The sequence below is a fragment of the Poeciliopsis prolifica genome, unplaced genomic scaffold, assembly GCF_027474105.1.
Source record: "Poeciliopsis prolifica strain line A6 unplaced genomic scaffold, Auburn_PproV2 SCAFFOLD033, whole genome shotgun sequence".
Taxonomy (NCBI): domain Eukaryota; kingdom Metazoa; phylum Chordata; class Actinopteri; order Cyprinodontiformes; family Poeciliidae; genus Poeciliopsis; species Poeciliopsis prolifica.
In genome coordinates, this window is record NW_026562408.1 from 3,278,924 (window position 1) to 3,294,254 (window position 15,331).

At 38.4% G+C, this 15,331-nt stretch overlaps 1 protein-coding gene across 1 annotated transcript; it reads left to right on the forward strand.

Annotated features, from left to right (window-relative positions):
- Positions 1-2,958: 2,958 nt before the first annotated feature.
- Positions 2,959-5,625, forward strand: pou4f3 (POU class 4 homeobox 3). The gene is made up of 2 exons (XM_055051532.1): positions 2,959-3,171; positions 3,606-5,625. The coding sequence occupies exons 1-2, from the start codon at positions 3,046-3,048 to the stop codon at positions 4,518-4,520; spliced, it is 1,041 nt and encodes a 346-aa protein (XP_054907507.1). The 5' UTR covers positions 2,959-3,045; the 3' UTR covers positions 4,521-5,625.
- Positions 5,626-15,331: the final 9,706 nt, after the last annotated feature.

Genomic DNA, 15,331 nt, shown 5'->3' on the forward strand with positions numbered 1-15,331 from the left:
CGTGTGGTCTCCTTCATTGTATTTTTTATTTATTTTGTTGCTTCCCATACTGCAATTATGAGCATTATCACCCAAGTGTTGATGTGCTTCCACTTTCAGACATAATTTAAAATAATTGATAAAATTGGTAAAGTTCTAATGTTTTGTAAATGTCTAATGTTTTAGCTTCAATGCTAAAACACTTTGGAAAATGTCACATTCTATCCAAAATCTACATAAAGTGAGAAAAAAAGGGAACAGATTCTTCCAAGTTTTTTTTTTTTTATTACAATCAAGCTTTTACTGTATAAGTTGAAAAAGCTTGGGAATTTATCATTGCTGTGAAGCACTGACCTAATGTTTACCTGTGTAACCACACTAAACACCCATTTCAAAGACATTACATCTTCAGCATAGGGCAGCATGATGTATATTTAGTATCTTTTATATTGTAAAAAGGTATTAAATATTCATGTTAGTGTGTGAACATAAGTTACATGCACTAACTTTGAAAAGAAAAGGGGGTTGAACCCCTGCTGTCTTAAGTCCCACATAATTACATAGATTTTTTTTTTTACTTTTTAAATTAAAACTGCTATAAATATTCTTTCCTAACAGTGCCTGTGAAAAAAGTGGCTGCTAATAGTTTGAGAATTATGATATTTGACCTGATCCATGACCTCTGTTTAGCAGTGAATAGAGCTGGCTCTACAGTTTTAAAAAGAAACAAATGATAAAACTTCTCTTTTTAACACAACCTCCAGAGTTTGCTGATCTGATATGCAGACATTTTACAGTTTAATAAAATGTTTTTAAAGTTGTTTTAACTTCTCAGAGATGCTAAATTTACTAAACACTGAAAAGAATTGTCCTCAATGAGCTGTACCACTCATGAATAAAGTCAAACTTTATTCCTTTTCTGTTCAAGGCATGTGCAAACAATTAGATTGATTTTATGGCAGCCAAAACTTAGCATTTTCTTCTTCGTCACATGTGTATGCACCAAAAGCTGAATTTTTCCAGTTTGAATCAAGGTTTTGTCAAACCCTGTCACAACCGTGTTTCTCTGAAGCATGCGTATAAATGGGTTTATGTTTGGCTGCAATATGTTTGCATGGTGAGAAAAGGTTGCCTGTTTTAATCTGCGTAATGAATGAGAAGATGCCACCATGGTAATGGATGCCTGCCACCATGTTGCTGAATTATTCACAGTCTGGGGAACTGGAGAGGTGGCTGGCAGGATCAGATGGACCCGCTGTGTCATCAGCCCGGCCTCTGTCCGCATGGCTCCTCTTTCGGTCTGTCCATCCGGGTCTCTGAGTTTTAACCAGGTAGCCACATGAGAAGCTCAGTTCCCTGGAGCAGCAGCTCCAGAGAACTGAGCATTCACGTCGAGAGGAGCCAGGCCAAGGCCATCGGGTCAAGGCTTGTCATTAAAGTGCAGGCTTACACAACAGCACAGTCTAAACAATGAACATTTATATTCCTCTGCCCTACCAATATAATTTATTACAGTTTGCACAACAGTTACTGTTAGTAAGATGGTTTTTCAAAATACCCAAGAAGTGTAAAATGTTTTTTTTTCTATTCAGCCATCTTGAGTGAATACTCTTCAGAACAGCCTTAGTTGCATTTTCAGCTATGGGATAATTAAGTCTCTTACCCCACAGCAAATTTCTTTGCACATAGAGGTAGAACTTTTTGAGTCAGTCAGTTTGGATGAGTGTCTGTGATCCCACATGTTCAAGCCTTACTATTGTATTAGATTTAGATTTAGACTTTGACTGGGACATTCTAACATTCAATATGATTTGTATGATTAGAGTGGAAGTTGAACCTCTGCACCAGTCTAAAGTGTTTTGAACCTACAACAATTAACTTCTGAAGGTGATTCTTTGTCCTGAATTTTTAGGTTTATGAATAAAGTTGGCTGAGTATAAAGACATGCCACACCTTCCAGAGTTTGCCTTGTAAACACTGGAACCGTTTATTATTTTCCTTCCTCTTTATATTCATCTAACACTAGTTGATGGTCTATCTTAAAATCCCAATAAAATACAAGTTAATGGAATAACTGTGGGGTTGGAAAGGAATTACCATTCCTGATGTACAAGGCCATGAAAATCTGTTCTTTTTTGCTGTTGCTGTTTTGTGGGCTTATTATTATTTTTTTGTTAATTTTAATGATTATGGGTGAAACAAGGCCAACATATCTATGGCCAAAACCGCAGCCCTAAGATGGGGTTTGTCCAACCTTAGCCGACACTAGAGAAAACTGCTTATATGACAATTGTCTAGTAAACATTCACTGAAAGCCTGACCGGGAAGTGAGGGCTATACAAGGTAACTGCTAAACAAGGTGGCCCTTCATAAGGGTTTGTATCACAACATATTAATATTGAGTGGAAAACAAGGAATAAAACTGCAGGCCTGAGAGGATTTGAAGCAAAGGCCAGACAACATTTTAGCTGAGATTCACAAGTGACATCCTCGAGACCCAGACAGATGTTTCCAGGACAAAGGCTGCAGCTGCAGCCTGTCATGTATCCAACCATACCTAAACCAGTGACAACAGCTGGAGGGTCACATCGGGGCGAGAAGAAAAACAACTCCTGTTCAGTGGCGCATGTTCGATGTTCTGCTCTGTCCATGGTGCTGAAATGACTAGACTGAATTAGATTCGCCAAATTTTCCATCGTCCTCTTCTGACGGATCCTGACAGATGTTCAGTATATTAACAGAAAAAAAATGTCACCAAAATATTCATATTCTCATCTATAAACAGTTTTTGAAGTAAAATATGTTAGTGTTTTGACCAGCAGTATGTTTGAGTCCACAGGCCACACGGTTGCAACCTGTAAGTTGAGCAAAAGAGCAGGTGGGAGGGAGGAGGAGGGAGTCTATAAGGAGGAGGAGGAGGAAGAGGAGGAGGATGCCGGGAGGCGCCCTGGCTGTGAACAGCCTCAGTCTGGTGACGGAGAGCACAGGAGGCTCCCGTGGCTGCCCGCTCCTCCCGGCTCGTTTCATGTCCGGGGCCACACTGCTTGCGAGGGGCCTGCTGGGAGGATGACGATGATGACCATGAACGGCAAGCAACACTTCTCCATGCACCCGGCCCTGCACGAGCCCAAATATCCCGGCCTGCACTCAGGCTCGGAGGGCATGCGCAGAGTCTGTCTGCCGGCCCCGCAGGTACGTTCGGGTCAGGGTGGGAGAGAAGGGCCAGCGCTGCTGGGTGAGAGGAGAGGGGAAAATATCACACTGGAAATGTCTGTAAAGTTGATTTGACAGGACTTTGTTCTCTCTCTCTCTCTCTCTCTCTCTCTCTCTCTCTCTCTCTCTCTCTCTCTCTCTCTCTCTCTCTCTCTCTCCTCTTCTCTCTCTCTGACTCTCTCTCTTTTTCTTTCCTCTGCGCCCCCTCTCTTCTCTTCCCCCTTTCCCCCCTTTCATCCACATGTCTATTCAAGCAATGCTCTTGCTTTCATATTAATTTTTATGACCTGCGCTTTGAGGAGGGGTTCTCTCCTCTCCTCGGCGCTGCTTGCCTTTGGAAAATGTTTTTTAGATCCTGAGAGCTGCCTGACAGAATTCCCCACTGACTCCAGTATGCGCACTCTTGCTTGCAGCTGCAGGGCAATATATTCGGAGGCTTTGATGAGAGCCTGCTGGCACGGGCTGAAGCTCTGGCGGCTGCTGACAGCATTGTCTCTCAAGGCAAGAGCCACCCGTTCAAACCAGACGTGACTTACCATACCATGAGCAGTGTCCCCTGCACTTCAGCCTCCTCTTCCTCCTCCACCACCGTGCCCATCTCCCATCACCACCACCACCACCACCTGGGACAGACTCTGGAGGCTGGGGACCTCCTGGATCACCTTTCCACCAGCCTGGCCGTGACCGGGATGGGTGCTCCAGAGCCCCCAGGGATGACTGCGACCTCGCACCACCACCAGCACCCGCACCACCACCTGCAGACCATGGGACAGCTGCATCAGGCGATGGCCACCATGGCCCATCCTCACTCCCTGTCGGTGCACGGAGGCATGGCCTGCGTCAGCGACGTGGAGTCCGATCCACGGGAGTTGGAAGCGTTCGCGGAGCGCTTCAAGCAGCGCAGGATTAAGCTCGGAGTGACCCAGGCGGACGTCGGCGCAGCATTGGCCAACCTCAAGATCCCAGGCGTGGGGTCGCTGAGCCAGAGTACTATCTGCAGGTTCGAGTCCCTCACCCTGTCCCACAACAACATGATCGCCCTCAAGCCGGTCCTGCAGGCCTGGCTGGAAGAAGCCGAGGCTGCGCACCGGGAGAAGAGCAGCAAGCCGGACCTTTTCAACGGCAGCGAGAGGAAAAGGAAGCGCACGTCCATCGCCGCGCCGGAGAAGCGCTCGTTGGAGGCGTACTTCGCCATCCAGCCTCGGCCCTCGTCGGAGAAAATCGCGGCCATCGCCGAGAAATTGGACCTTAAAAAGAACGTGGTTCGAGTGTGGTTCTGCAATCAGCGGCAGAAACAGAAGCGAATGAAGTACTCGGCGGTGCACTGAGTTCTTCCCACCAACATCATGAATAAAATAGCCTACTGCATTTTTGATTGAGTGATTAATAATAACCCGAGCAGCCCAACAAACACGGATTTATCAGCATCTCTGGGATCGTTTCCAAAAATGACTTTACCCATTTTTGTGTCACTCACTTTGCATTGTTGCACTTTTCCGGATTCTGCTGTTGAGATGGCATATTTGTTTCTTTTAAAGGGATTTTTGATGTTATTGATATTGTAGTCTGCGCACGCTGAGAAGGGACTTTTATTTTGAACTATCACATTTCTTGTCATTGGAGCCCAACTGGACGTTTTCCCCTTACAACAAATAACAAAACAGACTCTATGATCTCCACTTCATATATCCATAAATACCCACACAATCATGTCTTCCCCTATGGAGCCTTTCCGATATAAATGTTCCCGGGTTTCACATTTTAACCACTGAACTCTTTGAATGAAGCAGCTCTCTTTGTGATCTGTGAGTGATCGTGATTTACGCACAAAAGTGAGTCTTCATCACAAGCTATCACACTCTGTTCGTCTTGAATGATTAAGAAATGGAAATGGCACCGTCATTACAGGGAGCACAACCAACGTGGCTGCTGCTATATTTTAGTATTTTGATGTGAACATGTTTTCCAGAATCACAGGTGAGCTGTATAGATGTTTATTATATGGCTTTTATCACCTGTTAAGTATTTATTTTCCTCACTCTTGATTTCACTTGGAATAAAAAAAAAGTGTGAAATTTAAACTGAATAAATTATTGGTTATTTTCTAAAATTCTCACTATTATTATTATCATTGTTTTCTTGAATGAATGGATTGTTTTGATCCTCAGGCCCGAGGCCTCCAGCAAGGCGCATTAGATCAGCCGCAGATCATACACTGCAAATTGTTTATTGTTAGAATAACAGCAAACCTCAGTGGCTTTTCCTGTGAAAGGACATTTTAGCAAAGAGCAGCTGAAACAAAAATACAACTTAAAAAAGATGCAAAACCGTATTTTTTTCGTCTGAATATGTAAACTCACCAAAATAGCCACTAAAAAGAAGAGGAACAGATTTCTATGGATTATATATAATGTATTGTGATTATCTAGATCCAAAAAATATTGAAGTATTTATCATTTGTATTAGGTATGCTAACTTAGTATTTTAGTCATCAGTGTTGTCATGTTTTCCTGTAAAAATCTATAATTTACAGATTAAATAGAATACACGCTGCTGTAAGTGATTTTTGTAATCCGTGTCGAAGTTTAACTAGTGCTTACGTAAAAAAAATTAATAAAAAACTTAAAATCAATCAAAAATGTTCCCTCTCAGCTAAGATCAGTAGCCTTTTTAATTTTACATGCAGTTCCTGCTGCTCATCCCACTGAACTGTTCTTTAAATACCATCACCGTGAGTGTGGCATAAATACAGCAAGGTGTAAAAACTGGGAGTATTTTCATCCTACAGTGACGTAGGTACTGGGCATTACTTCAAGAGAAATGAACTTTGGTGAATACTCCTCTTTTTCAGTCACTAACAAAAATGTTTACAGTGTAAGAAAAAAAATGAGGGTTGTTTTTAGGAGCTGTATTATTTATAGACCCTAGAACTCTGCTGGCATTAAATATGAATTTTTTGTATATGATACAAGCAGAAGAAATAAACACAGGGAGGGCCCTTGATTTTCACAGTGATTCTCACACCGTGGAGCGACAAGTGCGCGTCCTGGCCCCTTCCTCTCTAATTAGCGCACCTTCAATTATGAATGCCCTCGTGTTACCGGGTTGTCTCATGCATTGGGACTGAAATTATTAAGTAATGACAATGCAATATTAATTATATATGTGTATAAAAGCAAGTAGTGTGGACGAACAGGCAGCAGAATGGGAACTCCAGAGCGACTCATGAGACGCACCACAGGTTGGACCAGGAAACAGGGAGAGTTGTCTCTGTCGCGCTCTCTTTTACTTCATTAATAATAGGCTTTTGTTATGTAAGTATTTTTAAACTTTATTGTTGTATTTCCTTATGTTTAATAAATTAAAATTATGGGCGCATGTGACCGACAAGCCTACTTTTAATTCACTTTTTAGCTCTATGCATTATTATTATTATTATTATTATTATTATTATTATTATTATTATTATTATTATTATTATTATTATTATTATTATTATTATTATTATTATTATTATTATGCATGTTCTGGGTGCATCGTAAGCTTGAAGTTCATTTCCACAGATGTTTCTACTCAGCAAAATTAAGATGCGTATAAATGCCACAATAAAAATATCTTTAAATAATCATTTCCGCCAGTGGAGTCGGTCACCAAACATCCATCAGATGTTTCCAGAAACGAAATGAATAAATAAATGCATTAGAGGCTAAATTGAGACGCTTCTGCCGGGATCCTCCCGCAGTGGTCATGGCTTGCGGCTGTGTGATTTTTCCCTGAGAGACCGTGCGCCGGTTGTTGGATGGGATCGATACTTTGCAGCTTTACGCGAACGTTTGTGGCCCGCATGAATATTCTCTTTGATGGTGAGTCGATTTAATTCTGTCTAATTTATGGTGTTTAATGGATTTTTTTCTAAAGGGAGAGACGAATCCTAATTGAATTGTTGTAATGGATCCTCCCCCCTTTGATGAGCTAGACCGTTTCAATGCGCGTTTTTAAGTTTAGTCAGAAATAAAAATGCAAACTAAGACATTAAAAAGTTGAATTTGAGAGAGTTTTCTGGCCTGAAAGTGAGGTTTGGTCTTGTGAATAATTGATCCTCATATTATCAGCATTGATATCATAACGTGGTAAGTTGAGCTGAAGGCCTATGAGCGTCAGCGGCATGTGGCGACTGAGGGCACTTCAATTATTCAGCAGAACCTGAAAGGTATATTGCTGTTTCTCATGCAATAATCGAGGTGCACCGAGAGGCCAATTTCTGCTTTATTTTTGCGTGAAACTTTGATGCTTTGTAAATGAAATGAAATAGTTTGCAATTGAAGAAAATTAATACAAGGTGCAGATTCAGAGTGAAACATTAAAATGTGGATTGGAGGAAAGACAGCGCGGAAGAGAAATTGTGTTTACTTTGGATTTTTTCATGCAGCAGAGAACATTTTTGACAGAATGAGGATGGAGGCTCCGTCTAATTGCTGAAGAATGCATGCACTTTACGCTCAGCGCGCACACACACACACGCCCCCCCACACACACACACACACACACACACACACACAGGCTGTCAAGTAGACTGAGGGAATGTGAGAAGAGAGGTGGGAGCCACGACACCCCAGACTCAATAATTCATAGGATGCCAGAAGCAACAAATGAGAATGTGACCACAGCGAAAGAAGACAGCTACCTTCCTTTTAGTCACCTTCAGTTATCGTCAGAAGCCAAACCAGCACGGGACCGAGTCATCCTGCAGGATGATATGTGAGGCTCACCCACACAACCACACACACACACAACCACACACACACACACACACGCACACACGCGCACACGCACGCACACACGCACACACTAAAATAAACAAAGTAAGATGGAGTTACGCTGTAGAAATTAAAACTAAGTTAATAGATGTCTTAATGGAAGTTTCCTCCTCCACACTCAGCAGGATTCACTTTTGAAAACAGACTGAAAGTACCTTTTTTTATGATTTTGGAGTTATTAATAATTGAACAATTGAAAAAAACAAACAAACAAATAATTTGAAAAAAAAACCAACAACAAAAAACATCTGAATATTAATCAATGTATAGTTTCAATCAAGAAGAATAGGACAAGTCATTTTATACCGTCTCTAATCACTGGAATTAACATTCTCCCTTCACATTGGGTCTAACCATGAAGTGAATTGCTCCAGGTTATGAATTCAAATTGACATCCTCATGTCTAATTTATCATTTGTCTTTTACACAATTTTCTATTCACCATTATTCACTGATAAAAGGTGAAAAGTTGGCAAACATGGAAATATAGGATCGATAAGTTATGAAAAAAATAGGAGAACCTACTAAACATTCAGCTATTTATTAAGAAATATTCACATATTGATTCCTGATCTAATTTTATTGACTGGATAAAACTGGACAATTCAACCATGACTGGATTGAATTGTCCATTCATGGTATTTTAGGTTTCCTGAAGACAGGACAGATATATCTCTATGTATAGGCAGTTGTTTGGATCTCCTCCACTTGTAAACTGTTTTCCAAGCAGTGGCATGAATAATTACAAATTCTTTTGAGATCCCTTTAAACCCGTCACTAGACTCACAAGTTCCTATAGTCTTCATTCTGAAGGGTCCAACTAACTTTCAGTCTTACTCTGTGGTTTCAGCCATGAATTTCTTCCCCACCAGAAATCAAATTTCTAAATAGGTTTCACAAGAAAAAATAGAGTTGTATTATTTATTCAATCACTTACTCTTAACAGTAGTGTGCATGTTAAATATTCATAGGTGCAAATATTGTGTGCTATCACACAGCTGCACCTCTTAAATGAATAATATTAATTACCTGTGAGTTGTTTTTTCTTTGTTTGTTTTTTTAGAATTGACAGTGTACTCTTTCATTTTCCTTATTTTTGAGAAAATTTTGGGCAAAATATAAGTGAAAAATCTGATCACTTTCAAGAAAATACCCCTTGATCATAAGAAATCTCAGACACCTGAAGAAGTATAGCTTACTGGAATCAAAGTATAAGGAAGTGAATAGTGGTTTAAATCATTTTTAGGTGATGTGTACAATAGTCATGTTATTTAAACCTTTATCAAGAACTAGTCGTCTCATAGTGATTCATTCGTCATTGTGTCTTCTCTTTAGAGAGACTAAACTGCCTCTCAGATTAGGTGTTTGTTCCAGCAAGGAGTCAGTTTAGTATCGCAGCACATTAAGCACTATTAAGAATTGCAGAAGCTAAAAAGAGATAATTGTCTATGTCAATATATATTCATAGTTTTGGCCACTCCTTTGCTTATTAAGTTGTGCTAAAAAGGAAATTTGTGTTTCATTCCCTACAACATACATTCAGAAACGTCTCTTATGTGCACTTGCCTAATTCGTTCAGCGAGTTTGAAGAACAGTATTATACACTCTATTCATTATTCAAATGTTCTCCATTATCAAAGTGCCCAGAGAAATACGACTAACCCAGCCAGAAATAACTCAGTGTGGCGTGATTTCTCCCTATAACACACTTGGTCAGGTGCAATTCCTAAGCACAAACTCAGATGAGAGTAGATGGACAAAACCATCTCAGACATGTGGATATAAAGCAGAAAGAAGAAAATTAAGAAAAAAAACTCTAACGGAACAAGTCTTCCTTAAACTAAGATGGGTGGTAATCACTTAGTGTGTTGCACACATATTGTTACACCCTGAATGTTTTCATATTAGTTCATGATACAACCACAAGCTTCAAACCATTTCACTGTGTTCAGAATGATGTGCAGTGTAAGTTTTTGGCTTTGCATGTTTAATTCACAGAGAAACTTTACCTAAAGTGAAATTAAGATACACACTTGCACAACTGAATGTCCCCTGAAAGCAGCTGATTAATCTGCATTTCATATAGAATTAGAATAAAGGAAAAACATAGAGATGAATGGCAAACTTCCAATTTTGAAAACCATGTAACCTTCCGTTTCGCTACCATGAACCCCTTTGTGTGAATTACTGAAGTTTGTGGCTCAACTGGACTCCATGTACATTTCTAAGCCACCGAATATTGAGAATGCAGCAAAAAAGTAGTGGATAAAATAGATGAAGGATGAAAATACATATAAAAAGTAAAAGAAATGCCACCCAAAGAGAAGTAAATTACTTATTTTTGTGAAAGAGAATGAGTTATATAAAAACAAAAATGTAGAGAAAACACACAAACGTCAAATGTTGACATTTCTGTTAAATTTATGTTCTGGATTTAGTTTTTCTTTTCTAAGTTGGTCTCGTCAAGGTGAGTGCTTCCCTGCTGGTTTGAAAAATGTGAAGTTAAACCCCTGTGACAGCAGCCGTGCCCGAGGATCGGCTACAGAGAGGATCCGGAGACACGAGGAAGCTGCAAAAAGGACATTATCCCATTCAAAGTCCTGCCTGTTTAGATTTTCAAGGCCTATTCATTAGACCTTTTCTCTACATGTTTTATTCATGTTCCCAATGTTTTACTGTTAATTACTCCCTTCCTGTTGCATATCTCTGATCCATGGGGTCACCGCATGTGTGGGCAAAGGATACAGTTATTTTGTGAATTACTTTGGTTAAACTTTAATTTTAAAATAATTTTGACAAACATATAAAATGATATTTCAGTTTACTTTGGGTATCTTTAGAGCGGGCTGGTGTCAAAATGCTGTTACACCAGTAGTGCTTGCTAAAGGCACGTGGGAAAATAACAGCAGCAGCGTCGTCGTCTCTTCACCATTCTCTCTTCTCTCTCTCTGCACCGGGTTGTGCCTTTGAAGATAGACATGAAAACTGAGCCAGGCCACAGTGGGACCCCCTGAAGAAGGTCCCCTAGCAGATGCAGCCACCCGCCCTTCCCCCATTTGCTCCCACAGGCCCCAGGCCCCGAAGACAGCCCCGAGGCTAATCGACCAGGAACACAATAAAGAAAGCAGCAGAGGTTGAAAGCTCGAGCACATATTCCTCTGCATGTGTCCAGATCAAGAAGAGCTTAACAAAACGATGAATTTATCAAGCCACCCTAAATACAAACAGTGATCCACAACGGGCTCCTTCACACTTTAAAGATTTACATGCTTCTTCAAGACTGTGAGCTGCAGAAAATATGTTTTTCATTAAAAATTGTGCATCACATCAGAGCAGCTAAAAAACAAAAGCTACTCATAGTTTCCTGGAATAAAGGATGTGATGGACCATAGTATAAAAGGTGCATTAATGTGAGCATGACAAGCAAAAGAAAAAAAAACTTAGAGGGTTTTTTATGGCTTAAAAAGCCAGGTAAAAACAAGCATTTAATGGCAATAAGTAGTAAAACACGTTAGAGTTACCATAATTACACATAAAAAATTTTAAAATATTTAAATCACATTCAAGATGTCTCAATAGATTCAAATGAAGCACATCATCCAAATTCAAGAATAGGAGTCAATAATAAAATATATCACTAGTGATGAGTTCTAATTATGAATATTAAAAAAAAACAATTTCTGGAACATTACATTTAAAATCATGGGTCATTTCGCCTGTACAGTTAGGCACAAAAGATTATACAATTGTAAAACCCAACAAAATATGTCAAAAAGTATGTTGATGTAACAAAATGTGACAAACTTAAATGGTTGCTACTTTTTAGAGTTTTTTTATAGTCTGAAGAAGAACAAACTATATGATTTAATGAGTCTCAACTGTCCGGCTTATAGTGCTTTGTAATGTCAACGTATCAGTTTAAAGAGAAAAGAATTCAATCATTCAATTTAGGACAATGTTACATGTTTGTTGCCTCCAGGAAAACAGATAAGTAAAGTTTGCCTATTGTGTGGTTAATTGAGGAATAAATAGGATGTTAAGCTCATCCAAGGCTGGTTTAATATAATAACTCCTTTGAATCACAGCATTTCTCACTAGAAGGGATTCTGCAGCAATCAGCCATTTTTTACAAACATGTCAGGGATCTAAAGCATGTGCAGAACTTTTAACTTTTCTTTATTTTACTTTCAGCTGATCTGAGAACTTACGTGTTCTTTGAAATTTTTGCAAAATCTCCTGTTTATTGTAAAAAAGCATTCACAAAGAGGATTTTTTTCCCTCAACAGTTCTATAAAAAGCAATGCTGAAAAGGAGAGTGATTCTCTTTATTAAGTAATGAGGAAGCCACGGTTCAGTAGCACAGATACACATAGCTGAATGGCACACAGAGTCCCACCATGAACAAGCCTCCTCCGTAGCTCTCACATTGCATCAAGTCACAGAGTGACAGGTACATTGTCTCAGGCAGGAGGGAAAAGAGTGGTGAAACATGTTCCTCTCAGAGACGGAACCGGCTCCCCACAGCCAAAGAAGAGCATTTACACAAATGCATTTCTGGAGTGCTGCGATTAGCTGAGTGCACTACAAGAGAAGAGGGTTCCTCCCAAGTTCGTTGTGGGCTGAATGATTTACACAATCATCAATATTTGAGTTATCATTTGAACTTCTAAACGTTCCTGCATTGCTATTTCAAGACACGTAACAGCCTCTGAGGACAAATAACATGTAATTGTTCCCTCTGGTCATAACAAAAAAAAGATTGTCTTGATTTAGTCCAGTACAGGCAAATCAAAGTCAACTTTTCACCATTTTTCTTTTAAATATTTTGACAAACAGAAAATCTATCTTTTTACAACCCATTTGTATGGGTTTGACGAGAGCTTAAAGAGGGCATTAGTATAATTATTTTAGGGTTTGATGAGTTTTTAACTCGCCTCTTTAAAGAAAGGAATGACAAAACATTAACATATTTACACAATTTTACACAAAATTATTTAAGAAGACTTCTACTTCTGGAGGTTCCTGCATCGTTTTTATTCCCTTGAGTTTTGACCAATCTGTGAGTACTATCAAACAAATCCTTTTTGTGGTGGCCAAAAGAAACTACCAGGTGCAATAAGTTATTATGACCATGTTAATTGCATTAAGTTAAGACAATCCATAATGCTTAGATTATAGGTTGATTATAGGTTGTCTATAAGGATCATGTATTTTTGTTCCTGTCTGGGTTAAAGACAGTCTACAATAAACCAATTAAAAACAATGTTGTATCAATAGTGCTATTTGGAGTTTTTAATTATTTTTTATCCTTATAGTCTTGTTATAAATAAATTGATTAGTTACATATCAGAAAATAACACAAATCTTAACTCAGTTTAATTTTAATTCCATCCTCCAACAGTAATATAGCAAATAGTCTAGTAACATTTAACTTTTTGTAATTTGACAACTTATTTGACATATTCTCTCCATTAGACATAAATAATATGACTTTTATTTTAAGACCTGTATATAATACGGACAGTTGTTTCACTCAGAGTTAAAGTCATAAATAAGATAATTAATAAATACTCAAAAAATTATTGTCCACACAAAACAAATACAAAATATATAACATTTTCTAAAATATCTTGTTTGTAAACATTCATTTGCTCCTGGTTAAATCCAGAATTAAATTTAAGTTTTCTTTCTCAAATGAAGCCCTTAATAATAAAACTGAATATCATACCAGAGATGTGGTTGTTCAGAAAGGGGCAGGGAAATATTTTAGCTAATAAATTTAATAACTTATATTACATTACAGTTGACACGTGCCAGATCGACCACTAGGTGGCTGCCAAAACTTATTTTCTTCTTACATGAATTTTATCTTAATGCCCACTTTTTCTAAAGGCCACATCCAAATCTCTAGATAATATTTTTGTAAACACTGTTCTACATTTAGCCACTACATTTCAAAGTGTTAAATATAACTAGTTTAGAAAAAAAGAGAATAAATAAATAAGAGTGGCTAATATGGAGCAAATTCATTCTGAAGCCAAAACCCTCATTAGAAACTAATGAGGGGATGTAAACTCAGCGAACTGTTCCAAAGCTACAGCAGGTTCTTATTTGTCTTAATATTTTTAATAGGGCATCAATCTTGCACTGCTGCAAGAGACATTTGTACAGATATAAATCAGAGGAGCTCTATGGTGCTTTCCTGAATACTAAGAACCTTTGTCTATGATCTTGCTCACAGAATAAAAATATGTCATGTGGTTTGAAAATGAAAGTGCGATAATGGTGAAAAAGGAACCTTTTTTTTTTGCTACGGATAGAGCTGAGTCAGAACATACTTCTTCTTTTTCTCTGTCAAAGGGAATGAGTGATGTACAATGCAGAAGTAACTACTTGTCATCCAGATCTCTGAAATATATATATATATATATATATATATATATATATATATATATATATATATATATATATATATATATATATATATATATATATATATATATATATATATATATATATATATATTACCATTGCATTGACAGAGAAAATACAATACTTTGTGTTTGAGGCTGAACAATGACCATCACATCAAATGGATCACACTGGTCAGATTATTCTGGCCAAAATAATCTGTGACTTTACTGTACAGGCCTGTAAATAATGTCAGAGTTTAAAACAAGTTTTTCAGAGGTTTACCACTTAATCGCAACAATTTGGGTGTATTTATAATCATATTTAACCCTCAAATAGCTATACTAGTCACAAATTATTCTGGCCAGAATAATTGTGCCATCGTTCCCTGCAGTCAGAAAATGATGGGTCACTTCTGACCCACCAGAAATGTAACACCTGCACTTTATTTTTGCGGTGGAAGATGGTTTTTAAAACACGTTACATTTCTGCTAAGCTTCAAAGCGTCAAATTGGCAAAATACAAAGGCAAACATTAGCAATTGGGTAAAATTTAAAACCTCAAGAGGCCATATGTCTAGGAGGCAATCATTTCTCAACAGCCAAGAGCCCAGACTCTCTGGAAAAAGCATGGCAAAGGACAAGCGACTAGTTTTCAAAAAAAAGCTATAGGTCAGCATACCAATTAAGTAAAAGAGATGCAACTATACCATCATTCTTGTACATACAATTCTGATTAAGATTAACTTTTTGTATACAAAATATTATTTTGTGAGTTCTCCCTCCCTCAATTAAGTTACCTTAATGCTTTTTGACCTATAGAAACTTGCCCATACAAGTCAATGTCCTTGGCCAATTTTAAAACACCATGCATAGTTTTATCACCAACAAAGTGATTCCCAGAGCTTATGG

What these genes read in the sequence shown, in the direction of transcription:
- pou4f3 (XM_055051532.1), top strand. Translation starts at nt 3,046, where the DNA reads ATGACGATGATGACCATGAACGGCAAGCAACACTTCTCCATGCACCCG. An exon ending in TCTGTCTGCCGGCCCCGCAG is followed by an intron (nt 3,172 to 3,605) that starts GTACGTTCGGGT and finishes TCTTGCTTGCAG; the next exon opens with CTGCAGGGCAATATATTCGG.